The 19,397-nt window shown below is 37.5% G+C and overlaps 1 protein-coding gene across 1 annotated transcript in view; it reads right to left on the reverse strand.

Annotated features, from left to right (window-relative positions):
- The window catches only part of LOC117179665 (dnaJ homolog subfamily C member 13), a 231,313-nt gene that overhangs the window by 31,489 nt on the left and 180,427 nt on the right, over positions 1-19,397 (reverse strand). The window contains exons 13-16 of the mRNA XM_033371683.1: positions 15,371-15,653; positions 15,090-15,303; positions 14,832-15,017; positions 14,597-14,737 (exon numbers count right to left, since the gene is read on the reverse strand). Of these exons, the coding sequence (XP_033227574.1) occupies positions 14,597-14,737; positions 14,832-15,017; positions 15,090-15,303; positions 15,371-15,653 (824 nt within the window). The remainder of the gene's footprint in view (positions 1-14,596; positions 14,738-14,831; positions 15,018-15,089; positions 15,304-15,370; positions 15,654-19,397) is intronic.

Below are 19,397 nucleotides of genomic sequence, written 5' to 3' on the forward strand. Positions count from 1 at the left end.
GTGCTCCAAAGCAAGTATAATCTTTCCCAAACCATACTCTTAAATTTTTCCTCATGGACAACCTAGTTTTATTCAAACAAAAGTGGTGAATCACCACAAGCCAAATTAACTTCATCACAGCAATCAACCGGAACTATAGGTAATTAAGGGACCTTAAAAACGGTAACAGAGTACAAACTTCGACATACGCCGCTGTTCAAAGTGAAGTGGTTGGGTGCTGGACGTAGCTGTTTTGACAAATTGCGAGGGGTGGATTTAATGATAGAATTACCCATTTTACACGTTACGCCATCTCAAAAGATATTGTAACGTGACAATTTTGTTTCACCAAATAAAACTCTTACTTTGATCCAATTTCTAACTTGGTCACACGTTGTTCTCTTCCCTTTTATTTTACTTCATTCACTTAACGACTCTACATAATTATGTTAAGTTATATATTTGTGTATTTACTTGGTTTCATTTGTGAATTTTTTCATGTATTTATTTATCAATTTTATTTCATTTTTTTTATTATTTCCCTAAACTTGTGCTGAGGTTTATATTTTGAAGAAGGAATTATTTGTAATTGTATCGCATAATGAAGGAGAGAAGAGGTTTTTTTCTCTTAATCACCTTGATGACGGTGTTTCTCGCCGAGTTTTGCCAGATCCAAGGTATTCCTAACCTGCAACGAAGAATTCCGACTCCACTGTTTTCAATCTTTGTGCTACACGATTTCCACTAATCTCTTGAGGGTTTAGTCTGTCTATACAAAATGGTATTGGTTTAAGCTTATAGTACAAATTGTTAACTTCACTCAGTAGTCTTCACGACAGGCGGTTCTTATATGTCTTCCTGGCGGACTTCACTTGCTGCGCGTCGATGTCCTTTTCGATGGCCTTTACATTAATCGAGGAAGGAAGGATGCGTTGGAGAGAGGAATCGATCAGATATCGTGTGGCCGTCTTATTGGAAACGTGTTAACATTTTCAATCTTGGAAACGATTTAAAGTTTATTGATTCTTATTAGTTCTACTGATCAAAACATATGTTTGTAGTGCCTCAGTTCTCTCTCTCTCTCTCAATATTTTTTTGAGATTATTCTTTGCGATCGTATTATACATTTAATTATAAATAATTATGGTAACTTTTGAGGCTTGGCACAAAACACCGATTCTAGCTCGTCCTGTTTAATTTCTTGCAAGATCCTTTTCTAAAAATAATCGAAGGAAAAATGATACTAATTCTATAGAATCGAAAACATCACTTTAGCCTTTATATTGTCACTTTCCAATAGTTATTTCTTCAATACACAATTGTACACGCTTACACGATTAAAATGTGTTAAACAAACATAAGAGATTAATACAAGACTCAATGAAATATTAGATACAGCAATAAGATATTTTAGATGATTGAGGAATGTTTCAAACAAAATATACAATTGAGCAAGTCAGCTTCATAAATTTTCCCGATTCTTCCAATTCTTCTACTCAGTTAGTGGAAAAGCTCGCAAGAAAATTGATCACTAGGACTAGCTGTTCAAGTGAGCAGTCACTACGCCAATTTCATGTACGGATTAAGTATGACATCACAACTGTGCAGCAATGTCTTTAAAAAGAAAATAACATCCGAGAATCTACTGTATAATGATTGTTTAATTAGATTACACCTTAAATTCATAATTGAATTTTCAATTCAATCATCACTCTACAAATATAGTCAAACATTTTAACTTCAGGGACTTCAAGATTTGAACTTATTTTAGGGACTTTGATAAGAAACGTAATATATGGGGTAACGCCACTGTAACAGCATAAAAAAGCGTTTTTCTATGACAATAAAAATGTCTAAGTCAAATCCAAGTATATGGAATATAATTATATATGTGCACTTAAATTAAAGTAATAATACTGATGGAATACGATCAGTGACGGTCTCAGAAGAGGGAATTTGTTAGTCACGCGTTTATTGCTCACAGATTAATACTCACTAACGTGAATCATTCGACGCTCAATATTATTAGTCACCATCTAGCTTCGCTTTCAATTTAATAATGATGTGATCAAACATATCGATATATATATATATATATATATATATTAAAGCGAGGTTGAATTTGAGTGCAAACGTCAAGTATACGTACCTTGGACGAAAGTCAGAACGTGCTCTATACAAAAGTCTATACGTTACTCTCAGCACGAATTTACCTTTCCTATCCTTCAAATGTTATTCGTCTTCACGTATCAAGCAGTCATACTGTCAGAATAATCAACGACGTACGCACCGCTTTGAATAAGTCGCGATTTTTACATCATTGTGCCCGAAGAAACGCTCTAAGTCGTGCACTTTTGTATTAACGCAAAATAGATAACGTACGATAACGTATATCCGAGTAAATTCATATAAAGATTCTGTGGAACTCCGTGGCTGTTTTACAAAATAACCGAGAGCCAATCAACAAGACAACTTATTATTCCCCTTTTTAGTGAAGAAGTCTCCAAAGGTGTGGTGTTTGAGTCAATTTCCCTTATATGTGCATGCCTGCACTATGAGAAGGCGAAAAATAAGAAAAGTGTAAGAAGAGTGAGGAATTGTACAGGATAAAAGGATCCCAGTGTAAAGGGCGATAATAAAAAGACATGGATGGAATTATTAATCTAGTTTATAAAAAAAGCAATGTCAATATGAAAACACTTAATATTAAGAAAAATGTTTCTCGAAATATATACGAAATAAAAAACTTTAAAAGAAAATGCATTTGAGAATGGAACATAAACGATTTAAAATTAGAAATAGTAAATACATATAATGGCACATAGGCAAAGGAAAGATGAAAGACTTTAAGTTAGAATATTTGGACTCAAACAATGTAATACGACTCCAATAAAAATAAAACAAATAAATAAATTAATAAATAAAATAAATACGACTCTAAGAAAAAACATAAATATTAGTAAGAAAGTGCAAACAGTAGAACGAAGAACTCAACATTCTATAACAGGAAACAAATATACTCTGAATATTTGTTAACAAATTAAATTGCGCGGTTTGAACTGGATTGGCAATTTTTAGAATTAAATGAAACAATAGAAACTAAACTCGAACAAAACAGACTCAACGTAAAATCCACTATTAGAGAAAGAAATTTCAGGGCAAATAACTCTACGGACGAGTTTTTCGTATTTTTTTTAAATTTTTGTTTCAGAAAGAAAGAAACTATTCAGGAGGATCAGGAGCAGAAAAGCAACGAAAGAACTGGAATTTCAACCACAAAACTAGGGAATGTTGTAAAGAACTATAATACCAATTTCGCGAAAGATTAATTGTTGAATTTATTTACATACATATTCCCACTGAACAAAGGAATCAACTCTCGGTGGTGCCCAGATCAATTAGAGACGTGGACATCCTTCAGATGGCAACCAAGATTTTCACGGAGGCCATCAAACCTACTACTGAAAGTAATTATCAACCCAAAAGAGTCTAAAGGGCTGGAGAGACAAACTGTTGAAACGAGAAACTCGAAAATCGTCGCAGGGAAACCAGGGAGAGGTTTAGACATGCTAGTACTGGCAAAACAGACGAACTATGGACGTCATTTACGATGATGAGGGACGAATACAGGGGTGCAATACGTAAGCCGAAGCAAGAAATCTGAACAAACTTCTGCGCAGATATCGAAAATGGAGCAGAGACGATTCCACAGGACAAGCTGCGTTTTCGAAACCCGGATGCTATTCTCGGCACCCTAAAACTGCCCGACAAGGGATATTCAGCGTTGGGCGAAGAGAACTTGGCTCACTTGATCATGGTACATTTTTCGGACATCGTAAGGTTTATAAAAAATAAAGTGGAACCTCTGAGGCAACGAAAACCCCCAGCGGTCCAACTGGGTCTGGATTACATATATACGGTCTCCTTACAAACGACTAAAGAGGTTATCGTAGGGCCGCTCGTGAAACTTTCGAAGGCTAGTCTGACACTGGGATATCTTCCGACAACATAGAGGTGAATATATCCGCCACAAAGTCTTACCAGGTAGGGCAGTTCACAAGGAACAACACGCCTATAGGGCTGGTCACTTGACTGAGATGGCCCTAAGCGGAGCAAGAAACCTAAACGCAGAAGAACTGAAGCTGAAAGGCCTTGAAATTAGAAGCTTTATGGATATCGGATAGTGGATTCTTAGTGCAAGAAGAGTGGACTATCGGCCAATCCCAGTTAGCCGAACGCGACTGTATTCACCAAACGGTATAAGTTGGGAACCACTACGCGCTACATCGCGAGTAGAACGACCCTGAACATGCTCAGGGAAAAAACGACAACTCACTATCCCTTCGACAAGAAGTATAGTGTTAGCCTATCTACGAAAGAGAAATGGGTTACGGTGTAGTGATAGGGATAACTGGTTTACAGAAGTTATGTTCAGGATAATTAGATCTTTCCAGCGCCAAAGTGTCGCATAGCGCTTCTGTTGAGGAGCTCAGGGTACTCAGGAACGACAGAAAGTCTTCCTCGCTTCAATCGAATTTTAGCACATTTTCCTAACCTAAATTTGTACCCAATCTCCAAATTTACTTTTCGACTATCCTTAGAGCTAGATTTTGAAGAGCGACAGATAGTGGCAATAATGTGAGGCAAAAGAAGAGGTGGCTTATAATGACGCCCTGAAAGACGTTTCGCTGAAAGGTGACAAAATAAAATGTATTTGAACTTCTCTGTTTCGGTGGGTAGTAGTAACTAGAGAGTGTCAGAAAATTCAAGATGAATCAGATAAGACTGTTTATTTTCTGTTAAGAACCTCTCGCACCAATCTGGACTTCCCGTAGCGTCAAATAGTTACTCCTGATCCTAAAGCAACGCTACTACTGGATGCCTGTCCGCAATCGATCTTAGTAACGAATCTCTTTCTATTCATCTACGCATCACTTTTGATTGTTTTTAACTACATTTACAACTAGGTTTGGTGTTATCATTGTTGTTACCATAATCTGTTGGGGAAGGGATATACATATTTGGAATAAAGGTTAAACAATCGTCGTAGGGTGCCTCTAGGATGAAGGATGACAGACGCCTGCTTTGCGACTTTTTGTAGGAACACTCCATTGCCAATAATCTTATGTTTCATGGCCATATTTAGGAGAGGATATCTTCCATTTTTACCCATGTAAGCTGCACACAGAATATTTCAGTTCTAAAGATATAATAGATTCAGAAGTTTGCGCTCGCTATAATCGCTGAATTGCCAAATCGCGGAATTGCCTTCACTGAGGTATGTAGAGACATATATCCATGAGCTCAGGGTTATCAGAAACGCAAATAATCTTTCCTTTCTGTAGATGAATCTTTGCACACTTGCTCCTTCCAAAGTCCATACAAATTTCTCCTTGGTGTCCAGCAGAATTTCGTAGTGTAAAAGATAGAAGCACAAGTGTGATTCAAAAGAGCAGAGGACTCATGGTATCGCAGTGAAAGACGCTCCTCTGGAAGGTGACGTTGTTTGTTGTCAAACGATAATTTGCAGAGGAGATATTGATACTAGTTTTGCAAAGGTTGATTAATCTCTCTTTGCATCTGACTTTGTGTGGATGAACCTTCAAGCTTTCTAACTGGCAAATGATAAGTCTATGAGAGGTTGATCGAAAGCGTTCCAATAGTCAAATTAGGAAATTGACAGGACACGCTGAAGGACTGCTTAGTATTTGCAGGTGCACCGGTCAATTAGCAGATTCTTTTGGCAGCGTGCTACACCTTTTTTCGATCCACGCCTGCATGAGTATGGGTATCAATCGATGTATCCTTATAAGCCGGCTCTACAGTGTGAATGCCTGATCCATATAAAAGGGCTATCCGACGAATATGATGAACAACTGAGACTAAAGATTCTTTACAAGAATAATACAGACGATACAGTACATACAATTTCATCCACCCACACATATATACGCACATAAAAAAAAAGGTGCAAAAGTTAAAATATATATAATACGGCATAGCGATCTCATTTGCCCTCTACGTGAGATGTCATGAATTACGGAAAGCGAGTAGCTGATATCGTTGCCAACTTCCAGAAAACTCCAGAGAATGCGACAAGGACTCAAGAATGTAACTTTCTGTACTAGATGTATAAAATTCACAGCTCCAAATTCATCTAAGTGATGGACTTTTAACCTGCAAACTGTAAGATTTCAAATAAGAAAGTGTTCAACAATGAGGGATGAAAACTATAAATAAGGTAATTAAACAGCTTTTATTCGAGCTTGACAACATGACGGCTGCAATAAACGGGCTTCACACCAGAATCTGTTGAGCAATATTGAGAAGCAAGATAATGAACCCGAGCAGCTGGATATACTTCTAAAAACATCTTAATTTATTATTTTGTAACGTGCCGTTACATAGTACCCAGGCTCACGCGCACACTAGTCCACCGATGTTGCCCCTTCAACTCACCACCATCCAGTGCGCCGACACGCCGTGCAGACACGGGTTATATACCTAGTTGCGCGACGCAGAAACGGTACAACTCCTCTGGCCTTCCTACATTAATGTAGGCGACTAGACAACCTGCCTTGCCTCCTAGTGCCATCCTGACCCCTTTCCCCGCAGCCGACTAGGTCGGCGGTCGACAGGTGCCCCTGTGACCGCCCTTCGAGTTCAGGGTACATCGGTGTCAGGTGCCCCTGACCGGCCTACCCACGGTTCCCGTACCGACATAAGGGAAACGACCCCGGTGTGAACTCCTGCCACCGTGGGGAGACGGGGCCACGAACTCCTTCCCTCATGTACTTGACCTGAATTAACCGCGGGGAGGTGACCTGGCTCCCCGACTCCTCGCACGCATGATCGCTAGCCCCCATCGTTACCTAGCGCGTAGCTTACTGCCAAATAGACACTCTCTCATACTCACACCGACAACACACACCTTCTTGTATATTCGAAACACAACAAACACCACTTAAGAATAGCAACGATACACACATACACAATTACACGACACGATCACACCTAGCACCTAATTAGAAATGTAGCTTATAGGAAAATATATTGTTTATCTTTTTCTAACATAAATTGTTATTCGTTTCCTTATAAAACCTGCCTCAACTCTGAGACCCTGGTAAGACTGTAGCGCCCGGAGAGACAACACGCAGGCGGAGTGAATTTTATGGAGTCATGGAATTCCTAGAGCAGCTCTGGAAGCATGCATCCTAGAGCTGAGGCAAAAAATACGGAGCAAAGCATGCCTTGGAAAGTGACGGGGAGGATCTTTTAAAGAGAAAAAGGGATACCAAAGAGAATCCGCGGAAAAGCGCGCGAGAGTTCCTTTAAAAAAAACATACGAACACGTAGATCACCCCATCCCCCTTAATAATAGAGAGGCAGGCGGAGGAGGCTCTCGGGGTTTTGATAGGCGACGTAAGAGGCTTGAGGGAGGACGTAAGGGGCGCTATGGAGCAGATGGGACGTACGAGGAAAGACCTGCGGGTAAGAGATGAGAGATGGGAAAAAGAGGTAAAAGAGCTGAGGGGGAAAGTAGAAGTATTGCAAAAGGAGGTGGGGTCGATAAGGAAGGAAACAGAATATGAAATGAAGGAGGTGGAAGAAGATATTAAGGTGTGGAAGGAAAGAGCGGAAAAAGGCTTAAGAAGGTGGAGGGCAGGTCGGGAATGTAAGCAGTTGACAGAGGCGAGAGTGAGAAGCAAGGTATTTGGGAGAGGGTGGAGAATATGATAGAAGGGAAAGTGGGAGAGCGTAGGAATGAAAACGAGGAGAGAGCGTATAGGGAAAGGATAAATACAATGGAATTGAGGATAGAGAAAAAATAGAAGGCAGATAGGAGAAATAATATAGTAATAAGAGGATTGAAGCTAAAGAGTGTTAAAAAAAGAAGGGGTGGAAGCGCTGTTACAGAGCATTGGGTGGATAGCTAACTAACCAAAAAGGGTGCCAAAGTGTACGCGTTTTTTGTAGATCTGAAAGGTGCGTTCTCTTCGGTGGATAGGGGAAGGTTGTGGTATGCAATGGAAGAGAGGGGAGTGGAGAGAGGGTAAGGGAGTATATGAGGAGGCGAAAGATAGGGTGAGAGGAGCGGAGGGAATCTCTGAGGGTTTCTGGATAGAGAGGGGGTTGGGGCAAGGGTGCCCGATTAGCCCAACGCTTTTTGCAATTTCAATCGCGGATATGGATGTAAGCTAGCGGCCGCAGTGGTAGGAGGAGTTAGGGTAGGAGGAGTCATCATATGATCACTCGCATATGCAGATGCATAGTGCTTCTAGCAAAGAGCGAATAGGCTTTAGAGGAAATGATGAAAATGTTGAGAAAATACTTTGACAAAAATAGGTTAGAGTTAAATGCGGACAATTCGAAGGTTATGGTGTTCAGGAAACAAGGTGGGGGCGATAAAGGAGAAGAGTGAAAGTGAAAGGGAAAGCGGTACAGAAGGTGAAAGAGATTGTGTACCTAGGCTTTCTGTTTTGGAGGAATGGGGGAGTGGATGGTCATATAAAAGAGAGGGTGAGAAGCTTAAATGTGGTGATAAGGCAGGTCTGGGCGCTTGAGAAGTGGTTATAGGATACAGGAGAGGTATGTAAAGTGGACACTGGGGTTGGCTAGAAATACGCCGAACTATATTGTCAGGAGGGAGACAGGCAGAACGAGTTTAGGAATTATAACGGGGAGTCGAGCGTGAGGAGAAGATAAGAGAGGGCGATACGGTTGCATGAAGGATATTAATAGGTTCTGGATTTCTAGAGAGAAGATAATTTGTGAATTGTGCGGGAAGGGGGAAAACTTGAGAACCGATGGAGGAGTGTGAAGGGATGGAAAGGAGTGGGATAAGCATAGAGGTACTGTTGAATGAAAAGGGGGTGCAAAAGGGCAGTAGCATGGATGAAGGGAGTGTTAGGTAAGATGGAGAAGAAGGAAAGGAAGAACGAAGAGAAATCGAGAAGGAGAGATTGTAAATAGGAGAGAAAGTAGGTGTGAGAAAACTGTAAATATTGTAAATAGTAGATAAATATTAGGTATTATCCTCGGAGGCAGTGGCTGGAAATAAAAGGCATAGCGAGAAAATAGCGACATATGTGCGAGGCAAAGCGATGCGAAGCGAGGAAAGCAAGCGGATTAGATATAAGGTTTGGATGGATGTTAATTCTTAAGAGGTAGTTGTAAGATAATTCTGTAAAAAATGGAAATGTAAACAAGTCAACATTTTAAGACCAGCAGACCGAAAACTAAATGTTTATCCATCTATAAACTGACACAAAAAACAACTTTTGCGTTCTGGCTAGATAGTCTCTGAACCGAGTTGATCAATTGGATATTGTTGGATTTGATTTATTAAGAGGAGCCTGGTGCATCTGTCACAGAAAAGAGACAGAGTGAAAGGAAGAACAATTTCAGAGACATAATAATCCATCACATCGATATTAAATACTACAAGAAGATTCTCGGTATAACAGAACTTATGGAAATCATCAAGAAGCTAAAAAAGAACAGAATGCATTAAGTAAGCACCATTTCCACTCCAATTACAACTCGACTCTACAACCTCAAAATGAATAAGGGCGAAAAGCGCAAAACTTTTTCGAGAGTTTTGCCTGCATAATGCGAGAAAGTAAGTTGAGTGATAACCTAATCAAACTTAATGATGAAGAAACAAGATCAGCTTTTAATCAAACGATCATCGGAGCTTTGCTAGAGATATACTTCATTGAGTCCACTGTCTTTAACTTATCTAAGAAAGAAATAGACATGAACACATTGAGGACTAGAATAATAAATATTAACATGAACAGAGAAGTAATTGCAGCTGTTCCAGAGGTGAAGCAGACTAATAATCCTAAAGCGGCAAGAGTAGAAAAATTAAACTCCAGAGGTATGGCACAGAAATGGTACAGATGTCACAGGACAGGTCATTGGCAATATGACTGCTAGCTGAAAGCTACTTATCAATGATTCTGTTATCATCATAATAGAGTCACCGACCACAAAGGAGATGACTGTCACCATAACCACCAAAATCCAAGTCAGAGTAACAACAAGAGACCATACTGTCAAGACCTTAATTCGCATGGTCCTCTTGCTAAAAAGGAAAGAAAACCAGCGACCCAGAGGCAAAATAGCAACCTAAGAAACCGGAATAATAGTGGCAGTCGATGAAACCGTAGCAGAGGCAGTCACTCCAGAGTTCGGGGTCGGAAGAGTCTGGAAGAATCTGGAATCAGAGGCGACATAAGGTAAAAGTTATATTATTAAGTAAATAAACACTAGGAAACATGTAGAATTTATCGGCGATTCGGGTGCGATCAAACATTTTGTGAACAAAAGCTTTATCATATCCGATTTTAAAGTATCTAAGAATGGAGTAATTAAGAGCGCGAACAAAAATGTCTTAGCTGATGTAACTATTGATGGTAGGGGGAACATCTTACTTAAAAATGATTCTACTAATGCTAATCAAATTAAATTGGTAAACGTAATAGCTGCAGAAGACATTTCAGAAAATCCGTTGTCCCTTTAAAATCTGGCAGATACAGGTTTCATTATACACGTCGATGACAAAATATTCAGAGTTAGTAATAAAAAGAGAGATCACAATATATTCGAAAGGTATATACGAAAAGCCAAATTGTGTAGTTAGATTCGGAGTCTTCTAACAAAGCGAGTAAAATAATTGATGAGTATGACAATTATATGTGTACGTCAATTATGACGATTGACAATGAGTATGAGTCTTCAGAGAAATCACAGACAAATATTCAAAATAAAGTCTCATTCAACTCGGAGGTAGACTGTTTAGAAGTATGCCAGAATAAATCAAACGATGTTGTGTCTGCAATTAGTAGGAAGAATTGAAAGGAACTCATAGATGAAAGAAATCAATCGAATAATCCAGAAAATCTTGGATGGAAAAACAGTCTGATGTCTCAGAGACTCATAAAAATTAATTATCTCAAAGACTTTAAGAATTAACAAGGTATACTTAATCAACATTCTTTGACCAAATGTGAAACTAGTATGAGTGAATCAATTCTGTGGCATGTCAAACTCGGTCACCCATCATTGTCTTACATGAAAAAGTTACAGAAAACAGAGGAATGCTTACAAAAAGTGAAGTTCGATAATTAGATTTTGGAATGTGAAGTCTGTATACTCTCCAAAATGGAAAACTTACCATTCAGACAAACAGGAAGAAGATCAGACACCCGATTCAATACGATACACTCAGACATGACGGGCCCGATGAGACATACATGATGGCCCGGCCAAAGGAAGTTTATACTATCTGCTACACTTTACTGCTTCAAATCTAAAGATGAATCTGTTCAAGCTCTAAAAGACTATCTTATGACATCCAGAAATATTTCAGGGCAAAATAGACAGGCATCATAAATAACAGCAAAACGAGGTACCGAATACACAGGAGGATATTGAAAAGATAAAAGATTGTCCTCAGCAGTCATCCTCCATACACTACCGAACTCAATGGAGTTGCTGAAAGGTTCAATAAAACTATCACGAACGTAATCAGAGCATACATGTGTCTGCGTGAATTCGCGGCCGAACAAAATGTGCATTCCTACAACATCACGTCTCATAAGTCCATAGACTACAAAGTTCTATTGCTAAAGGTTTGACGGAATGCCAAATGAAATCTTAAACACTTGAGAATATTTGGTAGCATAGCATATTGCCTGCTTCCCAGAACTAAACCTAAATTCAGCAATGCAGCAATAAAAACAGTTTAAGTAGGACACACTTCCACTGGGTATATCTTATGGCATCGCAGCTGGAGAATATTTTTGGAGTCTAGACACGTAAGATTCACAGATAAACTTGCATACAAATATGTGTATAATAAAAACCAAGAAGACGCCATAGGTAATAAACCATTTCAGATGAATAATGAATTTCAGGCATTTACTTATTTTAGTATGAGGAGCAAAGTAACTGGCTTTGAGAACACTGATAAGTTTAAAGAGAAGACAGACTATCAAAATGCGGAAAAAGTAAATTCAGAAGTATCTGATAAACATAAATATGAGCCTAGAAAAAAGAGGAAGGCCTAAAAAATCGAATTTGGTCAAAGAAAATAAGAACCATAAGAGTAGAAAAAAGAGTCTGCCTGACGGGCAAGTACCCAGAAGCGAGGCCCAGAAAATAGTTGAGACGAGATTTGCTAGCTACACAAGTGTTTCAGAAGTTGTAGACTGTAGAGATGACATATTAGGACATATTATCTTATCTTCATTGCAAAACGATCCATCCAAATATGAAGAGGCAATGAATTCTCTCGTAAGAGAATTATGGAAACAAACTATTCAAGAAGAATCCTATTCTAAAAATATCATACATATTGAATTTTGAAATAACTCGCACCATCACGAAAAATTGTATTCAAAAAGTGGGAACGCGATTCCTTATTACTCAGTCATATACTATTGGTCAACATTTTCCCAAATTGCCAATTCAAAGTCACAATTACAAAAGAGTCAACATTTCTGGTTTAATTATCATAATTCGAAGTAAAACAATAGCAACATTTTAGGAATTGAAACAAAACAAAAAAATTATGTTATCTTAAAAACGGTGACAGCTACGCGAAAAATGACAATATTCTTAGGATTTTCTAAAGGGGTTCTGGGCCATTCCAACCTAAATCAGTAAATAAATTTTCAACCTCAAAAAATCTTTTGAATTACCTTGAAATCGATCAAAAAATGTGAAAACTAAGTAAATTTTAAGGTCTTTAAAGAGAGCGCTTGTCTTCGACCAAATTTAACCAACCCAAGAAAAAGATTTTTTAAATACGAAAAAATAAAAATGTTGATTAATATGGAAAACCGTGATAGATACGCAAAAACTGCAAACATTTTCAGGGCTTTCAAGAGGGGAATCACTTTTGACACAAATTCAAAGGTTTTTACAGAGGGTATTGTTTTCGATCTACGTGAACTAACCCAAAAAAAACTTTTTAAAAATAAAAACATTTTTTTATTTATCTAGAAAGCGGTGAAAAATACGAGAAAACTAATAACACTTTCAGGGTTTTCTAAAGGACGATAGTTTTCAGACACCCCGACATAAACCAGTGAACAAATTTCCCAAATTCAAAAAAATAAAACTTATAACATTTTTAGATTTTTAAAGAGGGCATTCGCTTTCCACCAACATTTTAAGGTTTTTGAAAAAGAGTTTTGTTTTTGACGTACATGAACTAACCCAATTAAAATGCATTCAGTTTAGTTTTGGATTCACACTCATCCATTCGGACTAATGACGGATTCAATTAGATTCGTCGGATTGAATTTAAGAAGTCCCATGTATTTAAGAGAATTGGAGGCACGGATTGAAAAATGGATTCCGTTCATGTTCTTATAGAAATTGATGCTAATACATGAAAAAGAAGGATGATATGTGCGCCTCGGAGCCAATCGAATTGAATTTCGGGTTAAGACATGTGTTGAGAATGGGATTTAATTTGAGTCCGGAAGACGGATTAATAAGGGTTGAAGAGGATTGAAAATAGTTGTATGAAAAATAACACTTTCATATTTCTTATTCTGAATATAATTGCTAAACATGCTAAAAAAATTAATAATTTTCATAGAAAAAGGATTCGTTTAGAAAAAAATAATACCATTCGAAAAAATAAGTTTTCTACTAGATAAACACTCTAAAAGGTGGCACTGAAACACGAAATCACGCAAAATATGGAGTCGGCTGAGCAGTTGCAGCCACAGCTGTGGATATGGCGCTGCTGTATCGCTTTACTATCCTCCTTAGAGACATCGACCTTTAAGGAAACAATTGGTCGTCAAGACGATATTCGCACACTAACGTAAATACAACCCATATTTTTTCGATTGGTTTGACACTTCTGTTTATGAAAGGCATGGCTGAATCATATGGTAGCCAGAGTAGGATTCATTCGCAACGAAGGAGCAAAATAGCATGTCAAAAAGTATGAATGTATCTCTTCGAGATATTCGTGGGCTTGGTTGAGAGTGAAAATCAAAAGACTATTTATATTATAACAGCAGGCAACACTAGTGTGAGTCCCCTTACCTTTCACAGTGATACTTGAGAAACGATTTTTTTGTCAATTTAACTTTCACTTTGCTCCTCTGTTCGCGATCTTTCTCTTCGCGAAAATGTCATGCATTGGAGTTTACTGATACTTTTTGAACAAATACTTTCCAATCCATTTTTAATATGGGATGTTTTTCACGAGAAAGAATAAAGTTTTTTCTAGCTTAATTAAAAAAAAATAATAATAAATGCTGATTTTGAAGAAAACCTCAACAAAATTTGGAATAAACAATCAAGGTGAAATAATTTCTTTCTTCTAAAATGATTTTTATTATAAATCTAATTTAAAGACCTTTCCAAAACCCTCATAAAAAATTAAATTGGATAATTGTATCAGAACTTATGTACAAGTTCGTAGTTAGCGGTCGGGGTTGTATTGTCGAGAATTCGGGTACCTGTGTCTTCATCACCCGTTACATCAGGTGCACCTCCTTTACAAAATTTAGAGAGGTCGCGTAAAGGTAATTCATGTCAAGCACCAATAAAATTAGTAATGTGAAATAAAATTAAAACTCACTTGCTTGATAAGGCGATCCTCGTTTGACGAAAGTAATCTGTTTAATGTTTCGCACGCAATTGCAACCATATCTTTCCTAGACTGCATAGCGTGTTTTAACGGATTTATACATTCCGTTTGGCAGATAGACAATATGCATATCTAAGTATAAATGATATAGAATAGTAAAATTTAAAATACAGTTCAAATATAGGGTAAAAACGAGAGATATCTAAGTAAAAGAAAATGTATTCACCTCACTTGTTGCCAACTGATGCAATATTAATATGGTTGATTTGTAAACAGATGGATGGTTATTTCGGTTTGCCATTTGACGACATAAATGTGGTATGTGACCTAAGGAAGGTACTTGGTCCGCTAAGTTTGGCTGAGCTTGCAAGAGATTTACTAAAGCTTGAGTTGTTACTTCTAGCATATCTGGCTGAAAATGAAAGAAGACAATTATCATTTTTGTTTTATTAGAATAATTTTAAAACGTTTTACCTATACATACATCAGCTTTTTCTTTAGTCATTAAAGTTAAAGTTGTATCCATAAGATCACTTAAAAATTCTTTTGGTCTTCTAAGAGCCCATGTAGGATTCGCTACAAATAATCTGAGATAAACACCTCCTACGACAGGTTCATTTGTGGCACTGTCAATATTATTCTGCGTATCGGGTAACTTCAAAACAGAGTTAGGATTTTGTTTTTGTATACCGTAATGTCTAAAATATAAAAGAAACGATATCACAGTTGTAAAGGGGAAAAAATATGAAATTACCCAGTACTCACTGTTTTTTTAATTCAGCAACAATTCTTGAAACTTTGGCTTTCGTATTTTCATCCCAAATTAATTCCGGATTTTCCTGCTTTGACTCAAACATGTGCACGCATTGCTTCGGAGCATCGCGGATCGCCTCGCTGAACAATCGGGGCAGAAATTTAGATAAATCTAACTTAACTTTTGGCCCAGCCAATTTATCAGATGCCATCTTAGCTAGCAGTTCTGCTGCACTTTCGCGGATTTGTGCATTGTTCGAATTGCAAAATAAGTCGAGAATATAGATAACAGCACCTAAAAAATCAATGTTTATGTTCAGTAACAGCGCCACTATGGAACAATCAATACGAATTTTGCGTTTAAAATTTAAAAATTCAAAACGGTGCATCTTATATAGCGACCAGAAATGATGAAAAATTAAGTAATTGGACAGATAGGCATACAAATTTATCCTTTCCTTTTTTCGGGTGGCTTTATACTATTTTGGGGTTTAATTGTTTAATGGCAAATCCGAAATAGCACCATAGGAGTCGCACAAGGTAAAATATTACTTTATTTCCCTTACAGACACTTAATAATAATAAAAATCACAACCCGAAATTGACTAGTGATCTCAGAGTAATAGTTCTCTCGGCATGGAGCCTCTTGCATGGAAGGTCACTAACCTCTTTTGATGGGACACGTCTTTCCAACGTTCTCAAATTATAACTCTCGGGTGTCAGACATATTGCATGGCACAGTGAATTTCGCAGAATACTTTGTAAAGCAAAGTGAGTCTCATCCACTGTGCCATCTGGCAGCCTCTGTAGCCGGGCTAGAATGGACAGTGCGCTCCTTCTAAAGTCATCACACACAGTTTGAGGTGGGTTCTGAACCACGAAAGCCTCGGTAAACGGTAAGCCCAAATCTCAAAAAGCTGGCCAAAACTATAAAACGTTACCCAATGTAGTTTAAACTCAATAAAAATTTAAAATAAAAATTTTGAAATTCAAATTGACAGATCTAATATGGAGGGAAAATATTCTAAACACATTTATGATTTTTTCGAAACTTGATATAGGGTGGTTTTTGAGATAATTGGTGAGGGCATGCAAAGATCCAGAGGGCAGTTTCAGCAGCAGGATATTCAATTTTCTATTAACAGGCTTCCGAAACTACATCCTATGATAGGTGCAAACACAGAACTCTACAGAACTCTAAAGGTTTTTTTTACGTGTTTCTAATTTTTTATGTTTTTTGTTACTTCCCATTAAAATAATTTGTTTATTACTCTATAATGGATAATTAATATTACTTTAAATTTATTTATAAGCATTCTACTTTTTTACAGCAGACGATTTCGTTCTTTAAATTGAAATCATTTCCGTCAAAAAAATTTTGGCGTCCCTTTTAACTCGACGTTCACTTTCTTCCCTCGTAACTAAAAAAAACTTTCTCGCACGCAGCGTACCGTTGAACTCTACTCTAAAGAAGGTATAAGGGTTCGGGCCCTTTTCATTGCATGTTTAGAAATAAGTTTTACAAATAAATAGACGCACTACCACTGAAACATTTTAAAAGGAGATTCTACTTAAAATAATATTAAGCGAATAAAGCTACCTGTTAATAGTTATCAACTAACAATTAATATTAATATATTTTTCAGAATTATGAGTTATCAGGTACTTTAAATATGAACTTATTACCTCTGATGCTACCAGGAGAGGTCTTAATTATATTATTTGTTTTCAAACTTTTTCTCGGGTGAAGCGGGTTTTTCATCACAGCCACGGAATAAGTCAAAAGACAGATGAGATAAAACTTTTATAAGTTAATTTAATACGATATTTAAAATCTTTAGCAATGATGTTGTAGATACAAAATTAGGAGCATGTTGTAGATTGGAGTTCACCTTTTATCGCTGTTATATTTAAACAGCAGCTGTGAGCATTGGAGGTGAAAACAGTCACCTCTGGGTGCTATTTTAGAGCTATCATCTGACACTCCACAGGTTTTTAGTTGCTTGCTTCACTATTGTCGAGAAAGTTTCTTACAATGCGACAGGTGTTTGATAAGATTACCTTCTGAGCTGTTGCCAGTACCCTACTAACTCCTAAATGTTCAAGAGAATCAGTGCACCGTGCGAGCACATTGCACGTTGCCGAAATCACTATAGGATTAATATACATGCTTCACATTTCTCCATATGGTCTTTCTTCATGCTTAGTTCTCTATACTTATGGGTCTTGGCTGTATAGGTTGACTGCCAATTTCGGTTGCACATCGATTGGCTCGGATGTAATTATAAGTTTGGATATCAACATCCCAATATAACATGTAATCTTTGTTTTCTAAAACGGCCATGGTAATTAATAATGGCTGTCTCAATTGTATTTCTAATTTCTCTATTGTTTCTTCCTAATAGTGAAGGCAGTCGTTAGGCTTGTCTTAACTGTAACTCGTACTCTAACTCTGCGATCCCTAATTCGCCACTGCTTAAATTCATTGTTCTGCATTTAACTAGTCCGAAATTCATGCGGATATCATTGGAAAACTGCTTTGTGACATAGATTACTTACTGCATTTTTTTTCTGATGTATTCTGAACCGAAGAGGCATGCTGTTTAGTATTTTTCCTCAATGGGTCCAACGCTAAACGGAACCATAGTGCACTGAAGGAGCCTCCTTGAAATATACCCGTCGTAATGCGTATCGATCTGGTTATCCTTGGATGTCCATGATCCAAATACTAGATTCTTGTACTCCAGAGCCTCATCGCATAACTTATAAACTCAATAATGCGTATAAATATTTTTTAAAGTTTTAAGACTTCAAGAAAATAATAATGGGACACAGAAGGAAACGCTTACTTGTAGTCCATGTATGCTACGTGCAAGTTCCTTTGATGCTTGACAGCTTGAGTTATGGCAACATCGTCTATCATGACTAGTTCTTTACTGCCTCACTAGTTTTTACAACATGATTTTTGATCTTCTGTAAAGATGCCATTCTCTTCGCAATAAGAATATACCTTATCTGCCATGATAGCAGTACGACATTTCTAAATTGTTGAAAGTCAGGCTATCGGTCAAAATTCAGATGGATTTTGAAGGTCTGGTTTTTTAGGTAATATATACGTAGCACCCTGGAGAATAAAGCCTGGCATCAGATCTAGGTATTCAATGGTCTTCTGAAAACACCTTGCCAACGCATGATGCATACTCGTCAGCTACTTGTACTAGAAGTTGTGCACCATGTCCGGACCTGGAGTTTTCCAGTTAATTAACCTTTTTAAGACCGCTGAAACACGTGTTTGCGATAACTCCTGGTGCTGACAACCTTGTCCTGTATCGCAATGACGAATCCTTCCGTCTCTGGATACAGAACACCGTTTCTTAGCCAAATATTGGATGCCTCAATATCCATTTAATGTTGATCTAACTTTTGGGGTGCTCGCCGTGGATAGCTTTCTGCCTCCATTGTATTCCTAATGCCTATATGGTTTCTACCCTAATATTCAAGGCCCTATCTAAGAACAAATTCAAAGGTGTGTAGTCAAAATCCGCTTTACAGATGGTTCTGTAAAGCGCAACATTTCGTTTGTCGTTAAAATAGTCCTTCAGCTGTATAACTTGTGACTCACACAGCTTTTTGACATCTACAACGCCCCTACCCCTATATGTCGTAGTAGAATTACTGTTTATACTAACTTTATCATGTTATATTCTGAATATTTCGTTAAAGCTAAGCTACTAGAACATATTTCGAAACCTGTTTACTTGTAGAAATTTTAATCGATAAATTTATATTTAGCACACTAAGCGAATGAATTAAGAGAATACATTTATTATCATTAGTTCGAGAGTGAAGACAGCTTAACCATTTGAGACGCTATTTTTTTCATTCACTATATTGTTATTTTTAGCTTTATATAGGTTTTCGGGGTCGCTTATTCCTATTATGACGTCAGAATTGTAAAATTCAAAATGGCGCATCTAATATGGCGACTGTATTTGACTAAATTTCATGTTTTTTATATTAGTCTAAAATGTCTGGGGGG

Source organism: Belonocnema kinseyi, chromosome 9, assembly GCF_010883055.1.
Source record: "Belonocnema kinseyi isolate 2016_QV_RU_SX_M_011 chromosome 9, B_treatae_v1, whole genome shotgun sequence".
NCBI lineage: Eukaryota > Metazoa > Arthropoda > Insecta > Hymenoptera > Cynipidae > Belonocnema > Belonocnema kinseyi.